The 22,761-nt window shown below is 38.1% G+C and overlaps 1 protein-coding gene across 4 annotated transcripts; it reads right to left on the minus strand.

The window, feature by feature from the left end:
* Positions 1-1,282: 1,282 nt before the first annotated feature.
* LOC124279215 (ATP-dependent RNA helicase cgh-1-like) lies at positions 1,283-22,603 on the minus strand. 4 transcript variants are annotated; one of them, XM_046715019.1, is made up of 11 exons: positions 22,563-22,603; positions 20,925-21,113; positions 19,621-19,681; positions 19,031-19,265; positions 18,309-18,452; positions 17,768-17,862; positions 14,640-14,762; positions 13,858-13,986; positions 8,868-9,048; positions 7,903-8,056; positions 1,283-7,406 (listed from the first exon to the last, which is right to left on the minus strand). In XM_046715019.1, the coding sequence occupies exons 2-11, from the start codon at positions 21,011-21,013 to the stop codon at positions 7,256-7,258; spliced, it is 1,362 nt and encodes a 453-aa protein (XP_046570975.1). In that variant the 5' UTR covers positions 21,014-21,113; positions 22,563-22,603; the 3' UTR covers positions 1,283-7,255. The 4 variants fall into 4 exon arrangements, with proteins under 4 accessions (XP_046570975.1, XP_046570977.1, XP_046570976.1 ...); XM_046715021.1 differs by lacking the exon at positions 22,563-22,603 and adding an exon at positions 22,487-22,505; XM_046715020.1 differs by lacking the exon at positions 22,563-22,603 and adding an exon at positions 22,399-22,497.
* Positions 22,604-22,761: the final 158 nt, after the last annotated feature.

The following is a 22,761-nucleotide window of genomic DNA, read 5'->3' on the forward strand; positions in this document are numbered from 1 at the left end:
CGTACACACAAGAGGTATAATCACTAAACCAATCTCTTGTAGTAATTAAAACATAAAACAGTAACTCTAATGAAACGCCTCAAAACAGGACAGTAAATACTGGCAGAAAATAATATGGATTTCAAAATAAAGCAACATTTGAGATAAAAGTAACAATTTTGGACTAAGTTGAATTAAATTTCACATTAAATTGCTATAGGGCCAATATATCATAGGAAAACTACTTGTCAACCAGAAAAATAGACGTCTCCTGTAATTGTCAATATCCTTCAGAACTACTGAAAATTTGAAGTGGAATCCATATGAGCAAGCATCCTGTATGATAGCAAGCAACGGTTCCTACACAGAAATCCTGAAGGACCATGTGAGACTTGAAACAACTGCAGCCGCTATCATTAACTACTATGTATGCTGCAGTCAGTTTAATAGTTCAGATTGCCAAGGGACCCAGGGCAATGACCCCTGTAAAAATACCCAAATGACCCTATGATTTAGCAATATGGGACCCATGGACTGTATATTTCAAAGCAATATGTCGCCAGGTGGTTGGCAGTTTAACCTATACTTTTCAAATTCTCAATCTCATGCTATGCACTACCTGCCATGACAACACTACAAAAGATCATTAGACTCAAGACATGGTGCGAAGGCCTTTTAGAGAAGCAAGGAATCGGGCAGATCAGATAATAAGCATTTCATCTCTTGCTGTACAGTTTTCTGCCACTCTGTTACCACTCACAATATTGACACTGAACCTATATAAGTATTAGTGGTGGTCCGATTAATTGAAATAATCGAAGATTGGTCGCAGAGACTAAACGACCAAGCAATCGATCACGTTTTCTCATAATCGAATACAAACAATTCTGGATCACCTTTTGCATCAACAATTTTTTTCACAAGGTTGGTTTTGTCTGTTACATTTCTTAAGCACTACAAGCTCGGTCCAAGTCATGATTGAATTTATCTTAAAGACACCAAGAGATTTATGTTCCTAACATACTAGTCATCCTTTAAAGATGTGAAATTTGTGGAAAAAACAACCAAAGAACTACAAATTTTTTCTTCATGTTTTTGTGCAAACAGGAAAATTTCATAAATGACACTAACCAATTATTTTCGATGATTGATCGGTTGTCATGAACCAATCATCAATTATGAGATTTTAACCAATTCCCAACACTAATAAGTATCTGGTGTCACTTTTTCGACTGAATGCCACTCGGTTACAAACTATTCCTACAACACGTGACGCTAATTCAGTTTCATCAGGTAATCTTCCTAGCACTTGAGAAGCTGTAGTACCAGTGAGTGAGTATTGTTTTTAGCTTTTAGCAATATTCCAGCAAATATCACGGTGGGGGAACTACAGAAATGAGCTTAACACATTGTACCCTTGTGGGGAATCGAACAATGACCTTTGGCCAGATGAACAAACGCTTTAATCACGAGGCTACCCCATTGCCCCAGTGTTTCAATGCAATGGTTTAGTTCAGATGCATGCAACTTTATAAATGAAAGGCTACAGGACTTGACAAATAAAATTTCTAATAGACTTACCATAAATCAATGTTTGTAAATATATTAAGTTATCTTCAGTTTTGTTGCAATCGAGATCAACTGTGAGTGGGCCAGTATAAAAAGTGATCTAATGACTATTATCTGACCTGCCAAGACTCACCTCCGAGACATACAGAATGGACTTCATGTGCATGAAAACCTTTCTGTGTGGCATCGAGATGAAATTTAAACCAGAAAGTTGTCATCTACCCTTGAACCTTTAAAAAAAAAAAAAGCCCCCATAAAACGTCATTCAAAAACGGTTTGTTAACTGTTGAAAACAGCTCATCAACATCTCAAGTCAAACATCTGAAAAAAGAACCTTGGCAAGAGTTAGAATGTTGCATAAAAATATCAAGTTACATCCTTGTACAGAAGTGTTAGCTCATGAAATTGTTACGCAACAATTCTATTTCCTAGATTCTTTCTTCACGCTGGAATTCAAGGGAAATATGAAAAACTCGAAAGTTTAAACCATAAGTTTCATTGATCGATAGATATGGGATTCATCTTGGTTCATTCGACACCCTCAGAAAACACTGGGAATGTACCATTTAAAAATAAATCTTACATCAGACTTGATCTTCCAGCAAATTTCATGTTGATGCTATTTTTCCTTTTTAGTCCCACCCTCCCAACAATTGTTACTCCCTTCCCTTAAACATGGCCTTAAGCCTTAACATCCCTCAACTTGCAATAAATGTGAACTGACCACATCACACAAACCGTCTCCAAAATCGTAATATTTACGCCAGTGTTGACAATGAACGTCCTAACGGACATACCGAAAACTATAGGGACCCGTCCCACAAAGCATTTGTACTGCGAAGACTGTTGAAACTTTAGTTCACCAGATTTCAGTCCAAGCATTCACTTTGTGGAATGGGGCACGATTTTCCTTCTTTTTGAAAACACTTGACATCCTTTCAAGAGCATAAACACAACAACCCAGCACATTTGTTAATATTGGCAATACCAACCGTCTCTTTTCATGCTCCTCCTGTCAAAAACAAGGATTTGACGTCTGCTCGCAATTTTGTAACTTTGATAGAGAGCAGGAGAACTATGCAATGTGATCAGTTCAGCATCACCATGGCAACATCAAAAGGAATGTTACCATGGTTACTAAGGCAGTATCACAGCTGCCTATAAGGACAACCTTGAAAAGTATTATGACCACAAAACTGAACATAATCTAGCTCAAGCACAATGCTGACAACTTCTCTTGATTTTTAAGGACCTAGATTTTCCAGACGCAAGACAAAGGCAAGGTCATATCACTGCATCTGATTACAACTAGCTGATAATTTTGTGGTCAATGAAACTTCTCAAGGTAGCCCAAATGTGGTAGAGACCTAGTCTCCATGCTATGCCAGCAAGCACCTAAGAGGCAGTGATTCCTAGTTTAGTTTTTCTTGTTTCAGTGAAAAAGGTTTGTATAGTCAACACCTCTGGTTTGTTAAGGATCTAGGAAGCCTGTAGATGCTTGCTGACACGCTAACACAATATGCCTCTACAGGCAGAAAGAAATCACAAATCTATCAATTTCATTCAACATTTGAACTTTGTAATTACCATGAAATTGATCAGACTTGTGACTTGAAAATTTTTCAAAGTTTAATTCTAAATTGAAACCAAATAAATAACTTTGAATTTACACATATGGCCCTGCAGTAATAAAATTTAAGATTTCTGCATGTTATTGTGACAGACTTGTACAACAAACATACAGGGTGGGTCTACTAAAACAATGGACCATATTTTTGGACAACTATTTTCCCTTTTTTTCATGTTAATTTCAAAGCTTTCATTGATGTCCAAACTGAATGATGAAGCAATAAAATCTTTCTAGAAATCAACACTATCATTTCCCAACAGCATCTGTCACAACTGTGTTCACATAACGTTATTTTGGCAATCGCCACTGTTGATTCGAGAAATATCCGACTGTTTCATACATCCGTATTCTCAGGTAACACTTAAAAAAGGTTGTTTTTTTTTTTGCTTGTTTGTATTTTCTGTAACAATCAACAAAAGTTACCCATCTATCCCAGACTGTAGATGAAACTATCAAGTTCTTTTGTTTCCACCGATTATTTTCATATATTGATGGTGAAAAATAAGGGAACAGTGGAGTCCAGTACAAATGCCTCATATGAAGTGAGACAAATGAAAGGTCTAGTTATTCGCAACTCTTTAGGATTTCATGAGTGTTTTTACTACTGCTTTGTTCCCTTATTGATCACCACAGTATATATATTTACACACAAGTATCTGACATATTCAGCCATAGGCTCAAACGTTTTGATTTTCGTAATCTTATCAAGTGTATATGATGCCTATCAGCCTGGGATAAAAATTGGATATAATTCTGAATTTAAGTAATGCAGTTCCAGGCAAGGAGAGATTAGTCAGTCATGACAATCCACTAAAGTCAAGCTTCCAAATAGTAAAAATATTCTCATTTTATTGTTTTACGGAATTTGAAAGGACTGAAGTAGTGTGTTTCTGTGATGACCGGCAATGCTTAGTGAATGCTTCACAATTTATACATCTTTGTAACAAGATGTTTAATGAAGCATGGTCATCTCTCAAGGATGGACTGACATGACCAAATATCTCACGTCACCTGTAAGCTGCATTATGGTGTTTTTTACTTAAGTTAAACATGTTCACGCCCCATTCTTCAGTCATGAAAGTCCTTGCAGGTTCTGTCCATGAAGGTCAGCATGTCCACTAACTGCCCTGCTAAAGGGTCAACCATCGTGGTACATGTGGAGAAACTACTTGCGGTGGTCAAGCTCACCCACAAGGACAGCTCCAACACAGCTGTCAGAGGACCAAGATGTGGGACCTGGACACAAACCTCTCATCAGTACACATTTCACAGAGGTCTCTTGAGACATCCTTGCCCGAACCTGAAAAATGACTATCTTACACATAAGACATTCGACAATCATGGACAAAGCAACAGGTCTTCAGCTTGATGTCTTCCATACCATTCAGACTTAATTCTGAACTGGACTTGTGTAGTAAAGTTGTCACATGGAACGAGAATACCATCTATGTTGTAGCATACAGATGAGAGGTAGTTTGTCCCCAGTGTTGACAATGATTGGTCACCCTTGTTAAAGAGTAGCTTATCAGCACTGGGACACAAGAGTCGTTGTCTCTTTGAAGAGTTTTGTGATTTGTTGTCTCTTAGCCATTTCATGATCACATCCCTGTCAGAAGATAGCTGTTCAGCACTACATCTGTCCTGTTTATGTCGAGTACTGGCCTGGCCTTGCTTACTCCTCTCACACGGTCTGGTCAGTGTTTGGTAAACCTGACTCAGCTGCTGGCTGCTCACCAGCGATAAGAGGTCTCTATCCTCACAATGTATTGCATGGACGACGATGACTTATGGCCTCACAGCCATGACACATTGATTTCTACACCAACTGTACAGTGTCAATGAAGTTGAATGTTTTCCTGGGACTTCAGCTAGTCAACAGTCTCCATCACTCAGTCGTAACATATGCAATGAAAACATGGTGCTCGATGTCAATACTGGAATGAACACGATGAACAAGAATCCATTTCCAGTGTACCGACAGCATATTACCATTGAACTGTCGCCTTCTCACACAGATTGGTTCGTACAGAGCTGTGCACCCTGCTCACTTCACACAATACACGATGATCAAGTGATATGTAGGTCATGAACCGACTTCCATGAAATATTTACACAATGGTACCTTGGCATATCTCAGCAGGAGGCAGCAGATTTGTTCAGCATGCAATGCACAGTGCACACTGCCCTAGGTACTGGCTCAGGAGTCCTATCTCATTTCAGATTTGCTTGCCAGTACTTGAGGCAACACTTGTGTGCATCACCACCGCCACAAATCCAGTTATTCCTGGGTCAGTCAGTCTGCTATGGAAGTCCCTCAACATGAGAATTTGTCTGTACAAAAATATATATTACAAACTCTCTAGAAGTGGAAAATTCATCAGAACCAATGTCCGGGGAGGCAGGTGATCTGTCTAAATGGCAGAATTGTCAACACTTGTTCATATCAGGCTCATAATCAAACACGGCTCTTTAGTCAACAATTCCACCATACAAAAGCACAACTAAATCACATTTCACATCAACTTCAAACAGATCCCCTGCAGTTCTTGCAAAACCATCTGAAGCCATCAATCCTCACACCACATAGCATTGGACGCCAGGTCAGTTTTCAAACCTTCATCACATGGCTTAAATTACTTCGGCATTTCAATGAATAATGGTCAGCCCAAGGTTAAATCTTAACAGAACATTAGAACAGTCAAATCTATGTCAGTGGACTTATGACAAATAACTGGCATGTCAAGGCTGATATTTTTTAGGTAACTTGTGACCTGCATGTTCTTTAAATCCCCAGAAACCCATGTCCTTCTAGTGAATATTGCTGGCTCACTGCAAGGCAATGCTAAACACAGGCCACATCCATGTCTGAGAAATTGTTTTTCATTCATCGCACTGAGTTACTTTTAACATCAGAACAGCTCTTGTACAGTAAAGACTATGTGGTCGTCAACGCATATCATATTCAGTGCATTTTGCTTTCATATGGGCAAGTAGTGGTTGTTAAGGGCAAACTGACAGCCCTCATTTCAACGTGCAGTTTGAAATATGCAACACCATGATGCATTTACATCAATGTGCAATATCTTTTGTCTCAAGTTATTAAGCCCTCTGCATAATGACATGCAAGAGGCCTGTTTTTAGCATATCCCTCCTCTCTATGAACCAGGCAATCGGTACGGATGAGTTAATGTGAAATGGGATTTAATTCCTGACAATGAATGAGGATTATGATAAAGGGCGATGAAAGTTCTGATGATATTTCCATGGCTGCAAAGTATTTTATGTACAGTACTGCTTCAAATTGAGTCAATGTAATTGAAACAATGGAGAGCTGGGTATCAGGGAAAATGCAAGGGCTCAGATTGTAGACACTTCGCCTGTGGGAATCCAGATCCATATCAAACCTGGCATTTGCCACAAAGTTCAACTTTTCACAAGCAAACTTTTCAATTTGCGTGTATGATTGTACCAGGATTCCAGTTTCACAAGTTTTTCTCAAGAAAGCATTTAATTCACAGGCCATCCTAGTCTTCTCGTAGTTTTTTCCCTAAGTTTTTCTAACACAACCCAATCCTAAACCATCAGAAACAAATGAGCACCATTTGAACGCACATTTTCAAACCTTACTCCTGTCTTAACAAGCAGACAGCACTCAGCATACACAGAAAGTAAAACTCAACAGCTCCAAACAAGAAACACTGTCCTCGTACTTCCAGCAATGGCTTTGTCTTCAAGTCATCCAAAACGCAATCGTGACATCTTTCAAATTTGTAATCATGAGCTGAACATCAAAACTGGAAGTTGCACTCAGACATGGCATCAGCCTTGATTACAGTAATAAATAATAAAATAAACAAAAACAAAGAGCACTCCAGCGCTGACAATGGCTTGATTTACCCACTGTTTGCCGCTAGATCAGGCTTGGGTGTGGTACTGCTGCTGCATTTTCTGCTGCATCTTCGTGTGATAGGTACAAGTCTATATACATTGTTTGGCATTTGCTGTAGTCAACAGAGGGAGGGATGGAGGGAGGGAGGGTTGGAGGTGGGGAGAGGGCGGGGCTGGACGGTGGCTGATTCAGTTGCCCCCAGCTGTTGCCCCTGTGCTCGGATCATCATCGTCCTCTCTCTCCATCCCATACTCTGCCACATACAATGAGGGGTCAATCTGTTTGGGAATTGGTTTGATTTCTGTGCCCAGTTCTTGCTCGATTTTGTGTAATGCAAATCTGAAAGATAGATGTGTAAACAGGTGAATGAGGAGGCAGGGTTCAAAATTATCAAGGCTGTGGGCTCCTTGGGATGTTCCGCTAGTCCCTTAACCTCATTCCCAACTTTACAGTTATGACAAGGACCCCTCGAGGTCAACGCATAACTCATCACTGTGATGACTAGGATAGTAGCATACCCAGCTATTTCACACACAAGTAAACACAGTATATTATCTCAACAGAAATATTATAGAGAGTAAAAGTAATGCAAAAGTAGACCATAGTGTTTTTAGAGAATCATAATACTGAGAATAATCCATATATGTGAAAGTTTCCCCCTTAGAAATTATGGTCATGTGTTGTACAACAGATATTAGGTCTGATAATTTACCGTACTGACTCGAGTTACTAAAAATATAATGGGAATCACCCAAATGTGTTATTTACCAAAATTAAGCTGATTTGATATTCCCTACCGTGTCTCTAGCAACCAGAAGACTACTACCACATTTACCTGTCATCATAAGTAATCAGGTTTATGGCCACGCCAAGGTGGCCGTATCTTCCTGATCGACCAATTCTGTGGAGGTATGTTTCTGCGTGCTTCGGGAAGTCAAAGTTGATGACAACATTGACAGCTTGAATGTCAATACCTCTTGTAAACAGATCTGAAATGGTAGAAAACGTGTGCAAAATTTCAGCAAGACCACTTCAAGGGGCATGTCATTTACCTCACTGTATATGAGGAGGTGAGTTGAGGAGGTGAGTTGAGGAGAAACCTGAAGAGATGCAGCATTACCACTTTGGTAAAACCCATGAGCATGGGTATAACAGTGAAATACAAACACATCGGACATTCTGACCCCCATTCCTAGGATTATTTTTGTAACATCTGTTGTTTAAGGTCAGACTCCGCTATGTGACTGTTCTACAAATAAACAATCTGGACCAGACAATCTAGTGGTTGACACCATGAGCACCAATCTACTAAATCAGTGAGTGAGTTTAGTTTTACACCACACTCAGCAATTTCCAGCTATATGGCGGTGGTCTGTCAATAATTGAGTCTGGACAATCCAGTGATGAACAGTATGAGCATCGATCTACGCAATTGGGATATGATGACATGTGTCAACCAAGTCATCAAGCCATGAAAACCCGATCCTGTTAGTCGCCTCTTACGACAAGCATGGATTACTGAAGATCAATTTTAACCCAGATCTTCACGGGTCCTACGCAAACAGGATATGATGAGATGCATAAATCAAGTTGGCGAAGGCCACCCAATCCAAATAGTCGCCCCCTTACCAATCTGAGAATTAAGGGTGAAGCATTTGAAATGCTCCCAATCAGGGAATTAACAGTAGAGTCCACTTGCACAAAGCGATTTTAACATGATAATGAATGTAACTGCCATACATTAACAATGGGCTTACAAGAGTCATTGACCCTGGTACTACAAGAAGCTGCAGCAAGTACCTGAGCAGACAAGGTTGCGACAGAGCCCCTGTCTGAAGTCGTGGAACACACGGTTACGATGTTGCTGGTTCATCTTGGCATGGATGTAGTAGCAGGAGTAACCCAACTCTGTAATCTTCTTGGCCAACAGCTCCACACGGTTTGTCGAGTTACAGAAGATGATGGACTGGTTGATTTGGAGCTGAAACAGGAAATGTTGAAACAGATCAAACAAACATTCCAACATTGGAAATGTTTCTACTGAAAGAAAAGCTCTCATTTTTTTCACTCTTTCAAACAGGTACTTGGGATTTCTGTCATCATAGATTGAATCTCCTTAGGGATCTGAAGGAGTTGAGGCGAGGTGAAATTGGGTTTAACGTCGTGCTTGAGAATATTTCACTCATATGACGACGTGCATGCATGTGTATGTGCGGCTGCTTGTACTAGCCCAGACTGAAGCTGGTTTTATAGTGCTAGCCCACTGAGATACCATGCCGCAGTGAAGCATGAATACCCCACTCAGACACATTATACTGACTCCGAGCCGACCAGTCCTTGTTGTACCCATTAATGCCAAGCGCCAGGAAGGGGACCAACATGTACCATATTTTAACGTCTTTTGGTATGATGATCTGAAGGAGTGTTCCAACATCTTTCTAGATATTTAATTGTTACCATCTAGTCTGAAGCCAAAGCTAGAAAGTTGGCTAAACCACAGCTTGTAAGTTACAGTAAAATAACTAACTTTTGCACAAGTTACTTGATCACTGATAATAGTTTTCTAACAAAGAACGAGTTCACAAGTTTCCACTTAATGTGAATTTTAACTCCATTTTCAGTGTTGGTAGTATCAGCAGTTTGTTTCAGTAGCAGAACTGAAGTATTCATCATTAAATGGAGTTTGAATTAATTTAATCCAACAGAAGGTAGCCAAACGAAAAGTACCAGATAAATACAAGTTAAGAAAGCAAAATTACACAGGCAACCAAACACATATTTCAAATTTTAAGATTGCATGAAGGCAGTACATGAAAAATTAACCCTATGTTTTCATTACAGAAGAAATAATTCTCATAAATTTCTCAACTAGCAGATCAAAACACCTTTCCATAGGCAATTCCAAGATTCTTGTTCCGAAACTCCTTGCTAACAAACAGCATGTAGAGCCATGTCAAGTTTCCTGTTTCAGAGTGTCCTTTATGAACAGGCCATAAAAGATTTCTACAATATTAAAAATCCAAATCCAAGTATTTTCAATCTCATGAAAAACCTGAGCGGAAGTATTTTACCCAACTCAATTAAAATTAAAATTAATCAACTTTTATCATCCATACATTCCCTGAGCCAGAAAATATCTTTCGCTCGTATAGAAGAAGTGATTATTAACAGCAATGTGATTTATCCGTGCCTCTATAACAGTGGTTCCCATACTGGGCTTCTGATATGAACATAGCTAGTTCAATCCACAGAAATATATAGAGACCAATAGTTATTTGTCTTGGTCATACATGTCATTCCTCCTCACATTTCATCATGTTATTTTATGTTCAATTCAAAAACAATCTCAGAGAAGACACATTCACATATTACATCAATGAAGTTGTACAAATGACATACCCAGGAATACTTCAACATCCACTGAGATTGTACCTGATTAGAGAACAACAGGATCCAGTAGAGGTGTATAACTTTTGACAAGTGACAATCACCAACCATGACAAGCAAGACGTTCGATTCCTGTCGCAACAATTCCAACTGTGTGGTTGTAACTTACATAAGGAACATTTTGCCAAGTTCAACTCTGTTCACTTAAACTCCATTTTCAGTGTTGGTAATATCAGCAGTTTGTCTCAGTAGCAGAACTGAAGTATTCATCATTAAATGGAGTCAGAATTCATTTACAAGAATTGGGAATCCATGAAAAAAGAATTAAGACAAGACATTACCGAGACAAAAAGAGAACTAAAGATGTTTTAAGATTTTTTTTCCAGATGTTTCAAGATTCAATTTAGGCAGTTTCTGAAAAAAGTTTGTGTTTTTACCTTTTCTTCTTATAACAAAGCAAGAATACTAAATGTTCAATAGAATAAAACATTGCTATGTGTCTGAACCAGCAGATTAAGAACACCACACCTTAGAAAATTTAGAGACTATTGACCTTGGGATTAATGTTGGATTCCATAATAAGTGCCCTTAGCAGGCAAATTGAGGAAACAAATTTTCAAGTAGAGGGCTATAAAACTGTTCTGGTTTGGGTAAGCTCTAAATCAAATTAATTCAAAATATGAAGTTTTACAGTCATGTGCCTATATAGGATCAAATATAGGGCACTGGGCAGGTGTAGAGAGGTCCTTGTCAAAATAACCTCTTGTAAACAGTAGTGGTAAATAATGTTTTCAGTTTTCAATGTGTCCCATATATGTTTTGACAACTGCCATCCACGAACATAACAAGTTTTATCACTGTCACAAAAATGTGAACACCAATTTTAACAATGTGTGAACCAACAAAAATGTGAACATTAATTTTAACAATGTGAGAACCAAGCTCCATTTTCAGTGTTGGTACTATCAGCAGTTTGCATCAGTAGCAGAACTGAGGTATTCATCATTAAATGGAGTCTGAATCTTCATAAACAGAAGGCAAAGTAAGGTTCTACTGCAAACAGGGTTGAAGGGTTGAAGTTATCAGGGCTCCGTCAAACAACGCAATCATAGCTCTACCACAATCACCTAGTGCAACTGGACTGTCATCTCGAAATTCACATTTTAGTGAGGTAGGCGAAATTGGGCTTTACGTCATGCTTGAGAATATTTCGCTCATATGATGACGTGCATGCGTGTGTATGTGTATGTGCGGCTGCTTGTACTAGCCCAGACTGAAGCTGGTTTTATAGTGCTAGCCCACTGAGATACCATGCCGCAGTGAAGCATGAATACCCCACTCAGACACATTATACTGACTCCAAGCCGACCAGTCCTTATTGTACCCATTAATGCCGAGCGCCAGACAGGGACCAACAAGTACCATATTTTAACGTCTTTTGGTGTGACGCGGTCGGGGATCGATACCGCGACCGTACACTCTCCGGGTGGACACTCTAACCACTACACCACGGAGGCGGTCCCACTTTTAGTAGACCAGCAGTATGTAAGTAAGACTACTGATAATGAAGAGGGACTAGCTGCCACAAAAAAACCAATTCGATTGGGTTTAAGAAAAGACCTGCCGATAAACATGGGTTATACACCCTGTGGCTGATATGTCTTAAAATGTACGGTGGGGGTGGGATGGATTACTGGAGTATTTGAGGTTTGCTGTAATAGTATTTGAATCTAAGGACCCCTAAATCATCATTACATTCCGGACATGACAGGGACTCCTCTACTTTGGTGCTTACTTTCACACTGGCACATATGACAAATTGATCATATGTTCACCATTCTATTATTTAGCAGTCAATAGTCAGTAGAAAATGCCTCAATTGTAGTGGAACTAAGTCCCTTGTCCCTAGAATACGATACAGAATTTAAATGTTCCAATTCCATTTTCAGCCTTGGTAATTCAGCACTGTATGTCAGTAGCAGAACTGAAGATGATCATCACAAAACGGAATTTTTTCTTCATATTTTAGGTACATAAAGTATTCTTTGGGGTACCTGAGACATATGCACAGTACTTAGTAAGGTTACCCCAAATAGCTCATTCTTTAAACCTGAGAATTTAATTAGGAGAATGAAAAGGAAGGTGTCATTTTCAAAGGAATCATGTTAAACGTTTAATTGATCGCCTAGTTCAAATTTAGCATTTTATTGAATAACTGCAAAGTCACTATACATAATTTATATCAATACACAGAGAAATTGACTATTACAAATCAAACTATATATCATGATACATTTCAGTCGGTATATCATTACTGAAATGTCAAATAAGAATAAAGTTGTGGGGACCCTGTGAATAAGTTGGCCTAGTTGTAGATATCCAAATTGATGCCCTAATTCCTGGTAAAACAGTACCTAACACTAAAACCATGAGTATTTGAGAATGGTCATTAACCTGTCTATTGACTAAAATAACTTGGACTGAAATGATTTCGAGAGCTATATATCTTTTCTCAATAATTTAACCAACATTTCAACCTTCAAGCATGTACTATATCAGTGACACAAAAAACATCTGTACCAAGACCTTGCCAAGATTTGACAGTCACAGAAAACACTGTAACTGGCCTCAATCTCCATTTTCAGTGTTAGTAACATCAGCACATATTCTCAGTAGCAGAACTGAAGTTAATCATCATTAAATGGAGTCAGAATACCCATGTCAAATATTGAAAACTATTTGCAAAACCTCTTATGAGGACTAGTAACAAAACTTACTTTTCACAATTTGCAGCCAAGTTGAAGCCAAATATCAGTTTCTGAATAGGTCTAAATATAGTCTAAGGGCCAGGCATTCATTCTGGTTAATGTTGGCACTATCACAACTCACTACCTAACCAAATTGAACACTCATATAAAGGGTACCATGGCAGAATGTGGTCATTAGCAATCCAACATTATGGATTATTAATTTCTCAGCTGAAAGACCTGGGTCCGAATCCACAAAGCGTTCGTAAAAATACAGTTATCGTAACTGTATAGTTTGTCACATTCTCAGTAGAGAATGACGTTGAGCTATGAACATTTTGAGGAACGTCACCCAGTTCCCTAAATTATAAGTTGGCATATGTATTGAGCCCTGGCCTAAGAATGCCTTTTAACAGGGTTTTTTTCAAACCAAAATAAACATATTTACTTTCAGGATTGATTTGACATTGTACATGAAGATATTCAAAGGCAGAATCTAAATTAAACATTTCCGGTTGTGTGTCAAACCTACTAGTAGTCATTCAGGCAATCTGATTCAAATCTGTCACTCCACAACTCCACTTTGAGAAACAATGAGTGAGTGAGTTAAGATTTAAAGTCACATCGGCAATATTGAGAAACAATGATGGACTTACCTTTGAAAATAATGTGTTGAGACAGTGAACCTTCTGTTTTTCTTGTACAAATGCATAATACTGTGTTACACCCTTCAGTGTGAGTTCATCCATCAAGTTAATCTCATAGGGGGTTTTCAAGTGTTTCCTCTGCAATACAGACAAGTGTTATGTAAGAATACATTTTCAACGTAAGGTATGTCTTTCAACCATTACCCATTGTCAGAATTCTTTTTTTGGGCATATATGAATATACAAAAGCATTTTATGCTAATTGAATCAAGATCTATTCAGTTGATACTGAGCTACGGCAACTTCCAGATGAATTCGTTTAATGTCCAATATTGGCATTCAAAATAACATTTTGACTGTCTTCATGATTTTGCACTGACTTACATGTCATGTTGAGCTATCGTTCATAGATTTTTAAATTTCAGTTGCAATTATGTAACAAATATGAATGAAAATCAGAACATTTGCAGCTTTTGCTTGTTTCTTCGCTGTTCAACACCACACTCAATATTTCAGCTGTATGAAAGTGGTCTGTAAATAATCGAATTGGACCAGACAATCCAGTAATTGATATCATGAGCATTGATCTATGCAATTGGTACACAATGACATTGTGGGAACTAAATCAGCAAGTCTGAACACCTGATCCTGTTAGTCGTAAGGGACGACTAGCTTAGGTTGCCGAAGGCCAATTCTTCCCCCGTATCTAAGTGTCCATAGGCAACACAAATCACTATATGGTTGTATTGTATCATAAGGAGAGGTTCTGAGGTTGCTGAAGTCATACTGACCATAAACTGCTCCACAGTCAGAGGGAAAGTAGCCGAGTAGAGCAGGATTTGTCTGTCGGGTGGTAGATGGCTGATAATGTTGTCCAACATCCCCTTGAAGTCCTGAGACAATAGCTTGTCCGCCTGAAATCAAAATGGCATTGTGTATTTCACTGAAATCACAACATTAACGCCGGCTCACACACAACTTCATAGCAATGATACTCAGCACTGGCGAATAAATGCCTGGCTCAGAGTAAGGGTTCAACCTAACAAAAACATACTAGAATCTGTACCTTACTGAGTGAGTGAGTTTAGTTTTCACTGCTTTTAGCAATATTCCAGAACACCAGAAATGGGTATCACACATTGTGCCCATGTGGGGAATCAAACCTGGGTCTTCAGTTTGACATGCAAACGCCTTAACCACTAGGCTACCCCACCGCCCCCAACCCAAATGTAACATGTTCAACCAATAGTCATTACTATACAGAACCAACATGCCAGAACCCATGATCATAGGCTTTCAGCATGCTTAACACCAGTCAACCAGAGGCTTTTACTGCTGCCATGACACCGAGTTCCCAGAGACTCTGAGGTCATAGATGGAGCCTATGTTTATCAAGAAAAATATCAGCTTATAAAGCATTATTGCTACTACATATCATACACCATTTAAAAGATCTAATCCCACTGTTGATAAATATGAAGCTTAATTTTATAATATTACTCAAATAATACAACTACAACTTAAATAAATTTATTTTTTAATGAAAATGCAAGCTTACATTTATAATGTCCAGATAAACCATGAAAGAAGCAAAAACTAAGGCAAGTGTTTTACATCTGTGACATGTCACAACATGCCCGTGCCTTTTTCTTTTATATTTTCATTTTTACGTAATCAGAAAATTATTATAAAAAGACTTCTTAAATAATATGTATGGTAGCCTATTTCCCGATATCAGTGGCTTTCTACTCAGTAACATGACAACGGAAAATACCTCCGTATTTGAAGCTCCGTATGAATAACATGCGAGGCGAATCGTTTGATGTCGGGTATCGTTCGAAAGCTCTGAACATCAACAATTTCACTGTAGCCTAGAGTATTTTCACAGTTGTAAGAAGCGATTTTATTGGATAAAGATTGGTTTCTAATGACGCTTTTTCGTCACAGTCTGCTATAAGGGTCGTGATTAGTCAAAATCAGACACGTGACCTAAGGCAGCCAATCATATTACGGTAATGGATACCGTCCTCGTAAACGAAAACTTTTAGATTTAGACGAAAGTTTTGGGTAGAATAATGCTATTCTGAACATATTAAGCAAGAAATTGCTACCTATAATGTAAATTGTGGAACTTATTGGACGATCGTGCTAGGTTATGACCTGTGACAAAATGCTTCATGTATATATTTTAGCATTAAACATAGTGTCCGAAATGCTTGAAGACTGAGGCGGCGAGCGAGATGTCACTTGTCAGTGACTTGACTTACATTACATGATCGCACAAAAAGATGGAAATAGTAATTTTCTATGTATGTTTGACAATTTTTATGAATGATGTTGTTGATTTTATTAATTAGTTTATTCAATTTAATTAATGATTTCCTCGAAACATTGTTACATGGACCCAATGTTATTGTGGACCAGCTGCCAAAGCAAAAATAAGATTGCAGAAAAATCGTTTATAATTTGATTCTGCGATAAAATGATAGTTTATAATTTGAATTCTGCCGATAATATATGATCAATTGAAATTTAATCAAGTGTTTCCGACATTGTGAAATGTGATAGATTAAATATATGAATCATAAGTCAGGTAGGTTCCTAAAAATATATGTCTTTTAGAGTTCTGCTCGGAAAAGAGCGGACTTTCAGTCTACTGCCTGGCTGATTAATCGGCCTCCGTGTCACCAGGGACTCATTTGGTGACATTGTGGCTGTTCGGAAAAGACAAATGTGCATTATTCGCCTGCAGTGTTGAATGGGTTAAACACACAATAACTGACCATAAAATTATGCCTCATCAGACGTTACTGCCTGTCCGAAGGTCTCCGGGTCTAGAATATTGGCATTCAGTAAATGTTGAATGGGTTAAAACACACCCATGACCATAAAAGCATCAGACCTGTAAGAGGCATTCAGTAACCCATTTGTTGTAACGGATCGGATGGTCAGGCTCGCTGACTTGGTTGACATGTCATCAGTTCCCAATTACGCAGATCGATGCTCATGCTGTTGTTCACTGGATTGTCTGGTCCAGGCTCGATTATTTACAGACTGCCGCCATATAGCTGGAATATTGCTGAGTGCAGCATAAAACTAAACACACTCACTCATAAAAGCATCAGGGACAAAAAGATGCCCCATGAAAATCAAGGAAAGCACTGCACTGAGGTTAAATTTGCCACCAGTTTACAGCTGATACAGCAACGACAACCAGTAAATGACATTTGGCCTTCATGACTGATTGACTGTTGTTTAACGCCGCATTCAGAAATATTCCAGCTATATGGTGGCCGTCTGTAAATCTAGTCTGGACCAAACAATCCAGTGATCAACAGCATGAGCATTGTTCTACGCAAATGGGATACGATGACATGTGTCAAGTCAGCGAACACGACCCAATCCCCTTAGTTGCCTCTTACGACAAGCATATGTTGCTGAAGACCAATTCTAATACAGATCTGCATGGGTTTGGCCATCAAGGAAAAACAGATAACATTACCATGGTTAACTGCTAACGCACACCAAAACAGCATCAATGACATCAGTGAGCATAAGATAGGTACTGGGATATGTCCACAAAGTTAACTACAACTGCACCATAAAATTCACCTCTCCATTTTCAGATAATCCCAAAAAGAACTTCATTTGAATCAGCAGGATTTAAAATCATGTCTCATCATTAAATGGAGAAACAGAATAATGGCCAGATCACAATTCTTTTAACTTAAATCACACTATCAAAGTGTGAACAGAGTTGGAAAATTCAGGGGTATCCTTGAGGTTTTCTGTAATAGTGTTTTAACCTTGGAACCCTAAACTTTTAACTCTATTGCAACAGTCCCTTTGACGTCAATTATTAAACAAGTATCACAAACATGCCTGCACTGGTTGATCATTTCAAATAAATTCCACATACCTCATCAAGAACTAATATGCCACATTTGCCCATCTTCACCAAATTCTTGTTCATGAGATCAAGGATACGCCCTGGGGTGGCGATAATAACATGCACTGAAAAACAAAGGTCAAATTGAGACAAATATTCAGTTTTGCTCTGAGTTAACATTCTACCTTGACATTTAAAAAAACAGACACTCTATCCATAAGACCATGGTGGTTTCATATTCTATGAATGAGTTATTTCTGCAAAACAACTTCTACATGTGGTGTGGTACACATTTCTGTTGATCAGTCATGGCTTGATTGATAATTGTAAATGCTCACTCCATTTTCAGTGTTGGTAACATCAGCAGTTTGTCTCAGTAGCAGAACTGAAGTAATCATCATTAAATGGAGTTCACAGATTCATATGTACTTCAAACCTTAAAGTGGATGATCTGTTATGTTCAGAGTCTCTTTTGTATCATACTGTTATCACAAAGGACATTTAGACAATCAGAGACCCTGATTATTTGGCTGTAACTGTCATTATCAGATATCAACGCTGCTCAACTCACCTGGATCATACAACCTCATAATGTCATCTTTGAGATTTGTTCCACCGGTTGTGACCATGACTTTACAGCCCAGATGCTTGCACAGTTCTATACATATCTGACTAGTCTGGAGTGCCAGCTCTCTTGTGGGTACTATTATCATTGCTGAAATACACAAATTTCTCAAATCAGAAAGAAAGCCAAGGTAAAAAGTGATCTATAAAGAACATACAAATCTTTTAAATTCAAGCAGAAAAGATACCTGTATATCACAGGAAAACACATGCTACCATCAAACACCTATTTTAAACATCAAGATTGTTTTTTCCTTATCTGTGTATGATCATCTTAGGAAGTTCATGCTGGGTTGCTAGTACAAGGCTACATATACACAGCATGTAAAAATCTTTTGATGCCAGCATTTGAGCTCTCCTTTGGAACAGTACCAATGTGCTCACCAGCAATAAGACCCACTACAAGATCAGAAAACTAACAAGCCATTCACATCCAAGAGACCACAACCGGCCATAAACTGAGAACAAGGTTATCAAATTTGTTAATTCTGCAATGTGTAAACATTATCCTTATTGTGTAAGCAACCATCACGCCTTGTACATCAACCTAGTCTAAACATCGTCAACTCTGTCAGCCTGTACATTGACTGTATAAACATAAGTTTACTCATGTATATAAACGCTTTACCTACAGTACTGGATATCAAATACACAAGAGAATTTATTTACCTTGTACTTCATCTCGTGAAGAGTCCGTTCTTTCTATAATTGGAATTGCGTAGGCACCCGTTTTCCCAGTACCATTCTTGGCTCTTGCCAAAACATCACGCCCTGTTAGTGCAATAGGAATGCTAGCTTCTTGAATAGGGGAGGGTTTTTCCCAACCTTTCTCGAATATACCCATAAGAAGTTCGCGTTTCAGGCAGAAATCTTCAAATTCATTTCCTTTGGTATTAGTCACATCCTGAAATGACAGAAAATATGTTTTTAACATCTCTCCAACAACATCAACAGCACGGAACAAGCCTATAATATGAATGTTAACAATATATTGGTGAACATGTTTATTGTTGCCACTAGTAATGTCCAAGCCATGTGATGCTGGCCTGTAAACAATCTTCTCTGGTCCAGCAGAAACACGTGATTAACATCATAAACATAAATCAAAATGAATGAATGTTGGCCCCTAATAGATAACTTCACCCAATCTGTCCACAGGTCCATTAAATTGCCAAATTTGGCAAGAAAAATGTTTTTGAAGGCCAATTACAAGTTGGAATCAACATGACAGGCACTTTGTAACAATCTTGAATACTCACTGAGGTTCTAACTCTACAATCTTTTGGTGGCTTTTTAAGTTGGGCTTTCCAACCTTGGTCACTGAAAGAAAGAGTGAATGATAACATACCAAATGATTCAAACATATTATTAAATGTCATTTGTAAGTCTTCCAATCTACACGTTCATCAGTTAGATCAGTACAAACCATAGCACCACTTTCCCTGTGACAAGACAAATATATATTTCAAACGACCCTAGTTTTACACTAGTGCCTGATGCAAGCAGTTATGCTGTGAACGTATAATAGCCAAAATACTCGGTTTCTAACAAAGATCAGAATGGACTGACTGACTGAGTTTAGTTTTACGCCCGCTTTTAGCAATATTCCAGCAATATCACGGTGGGGCACACCAGAAATGGGCTTCACACATTGTGCCCATGTGGGGAATGATCAGAATGGAAATACAGACACCATAGCTTACATTTTCAGCTACAATCAACATGTCAAAACCATTCATACTATGCTACCAGGAATCTGGAAAGCACAGACTTAAAGGCGATACTTAAAGCCAAAAGTGATGCAGGTCTCAAAGTATTACCTTTTAGTCAGTGTTTGAAGTTATAAAGGTTCCTGCCATCCTTGAGGTTAGTTGCTATAACCTTTCATTGTAAGAGTACAAATTGGACTGACTGACTGAGTTTAGTTTTACGTCTTTTAGCAATATTCCAGCAATATCACGGCATGGGTGACACCAGAAATTTCATTGTAAGAGTACAAATTGGAGTCTCATAGACACATTACAGAATTCAACAATGTTAATTCAAATAAAACAGTGTAATTCCTTGTTTGTTTTTATCATAACAAGAAAGTCCATGATATTTTTCACTAATTTGATCAGTCAAATCTTCACTACCTAAACACCTTTGCAAATCTTTTTGTCATGCTCTAAAGCACAAGACTTCACCCTAAGCCCCAATCAATGTGGAGACGATACTCAACTCTAAGTGAAATTAATGCCTGAAGTGAAAGGCACAAAAGAACATTATTAATTAGCAGCATAAACACTAAACATGTATTTAACTTTTTGTACCCTAAGTCAATGCATTCTGCTTCCATGCGAAAGTTGACTTCATGCCCAATGAATTCAATAATAGAAAAGAATACTGAAAATGAAACCATGCCGGAAGTTAATGGAAGAGACTTGTACTAGTCCCATAAATTATTAGATACAGTATAGGTTAGTTGGTTAGTTAAGCTACTGCATACTGTCGACACAGCCAGCAAAACACACAGCATTGGTTATCAGTGGAATGTGCATATTGCCAAGGACCAAAAACTTACTTTGCTGCAGCAGAAGCCTTGATGTCGGCAGCATTAGCATGACTAGTATGGTTGTTTGTATTTTGCAGCTCCACCTGTGGGGAAGCCATCTTGTCAATACAAATACGTCAACACTGGATAGAGGAAGGTCCAATGATCTCCCAAATTTCGTATAAGCGCAGGATAAGTATCACAACAGCATAGAGACACCTGAAATGAGAGAGCAAATACCTTAAGGAAAACAACATAGGTGAAATTGTTGGCTCTAGAAAAACACAAACTTCTAGACTCTGTTTTCACACGTTGACAGTTTGGGAGGCATTGTTTCAATAAATGTCAAAACTAAATATAAAAAACAGCTATTTTCAAACAGATGTTTGCGATTGATGATACCAGTCAGGATTGAGGTGGGTCGCAAATATTTGTTATTGAAGCATGTTTTACAGAAAAAGTGATCGTCAAAATCTCTAATTGGAATAAGTCTCCTATTTCAGGTTTGCAATGTTTACAAGCTAATGTTCTTACATTACAGAGGAATCAATGCCAAAATGCTGTTCAGTTAAAATATCTGAAGACATTCATAATACTGCAAATATTACTTGACAAAATATATCAATTTTCTCAAATTTGGGATATTCCTAGATCCTTCACCTGCTAACGTAAGCATACATTCACTGGTAAATTCTGTTCAAATACTAACCAGACAGGACTAAGAGGTGTAACACCATATCAATTCATGATTCAACAGTTTAAGTTGAATTCTACTACTAATTCTCCAAAGAGTAGTATGATTGTGGTTCTAAAAAAAGCCAAACATAGATATTTTTACCTCAGCTGACAAAACAACAAAGGATAATGACATTCTGCTAAGTACAAGATCAATTTGAAAACGAAATAGTACCTGATTGTTCTATCTTAGCAGAATCATTTGAGTAATCACTATTCTTAACTCATTTCCTTTATCAAGGATCACAAAATGTGTTTTTGTCTTACATCGACCAAAGTGTAGGTTCAACTATTTATATCTGGTGTTTGGACAGTCCTTGTCACAATTTGATAATCAGCTTGTTTCCAAATCTTCAATCAGTATTCTGCAACTGGAAACACCAGATATTGGGGTTTGATCTCCTTGTATCAGTGATATGAAGCAAACTTCAATCAGTATTCCACTGAAACACCAGATTTGGGGTTTGATTTATAATACGCTTGCAATAACATCATCATATGGCATTTATTCAGCGTTGCTCCTAACAGTTCTCAACATACTGTTATCTGACATACACGGCGTCGGCTGTGTCTCAACTGACATTATGTTCCATGCATAATAATGTCGAAATTATGGAAATCATTTGAAAGATACTAATGCATCAAATATAGTTTCATCCCAGAGTAAATCCGTTTAACATGAACGAAATATTTATATGTACAAATGGGAAATGACACAATAACCGGTATTCAATTTCACGCTGTAAACAAATCTAGAATTTTACTGTACCAGGTAGGCGTTAAAATGTTGCAGCTCTCAGCTACGGAAACAGTTGAAGCTAAAATCGAAATGGAAACCTGAAGGTCAATAACTTTACTTCTATTCCAGATCGTCACTTCGCTTGTCCTATCCCTAAACATAGAGGATGACTTGGATTCGCTAGGTTCACTTACCAATATCGGTATCTAATATGGCCGTCATATAACTGTAGGGGGCGCTGTCACGAACAATTCAAAAACAAAATAACTTGTAAAAGAAAAATCATGAACATGCAATAAAGAAATGGAACTATTAAAAACTGTTCTGGATATATTTACACACTAATTACATCAAATAATGAAAAAAATAACGATCGATATCTGGCCTTGACCT

Source organism: Haliotis rubra, unplaced genomic scaffold, assembly GCF_003918875.1.
Source record: "Haliotis rubra isolate DU_JTF1 unplaced genomic scaffold, ASM391887v1 Scf248, whole genome shotgun sequence".
Taxonomy (NCBI): Eukaryota; Metazoa; Mollusca; class Gastropoda; order Lepetellida; family Haliotidae; genus Haliotis; species Haliotis rubra.

Excerpts from the sequence above, each read along its gene's own strand:
- LOC124279215 (XM_046715019.1), bottom strand. The coding sequence starts at position 21,013 with ATGGCTTCCCCACAGGTGGAGCTGCAAAATACAAACAACCATACTAGT. Across the intron at positions 17,863-18,308 it reads TATGAGGTTGTATGATCCAG|TGCATGTTATTATCGCCACC; the intron begins GTGAGTTGAGCA and ends TTTGTTTTTCAG. Across the intron at positions 7,407-7,902 it reads CTGATTACTTATGATGACAG|ATTTGCATTACACAAAATCG; the intron begins GTAAATGTGGTA and ends TCTATCTTTCAG.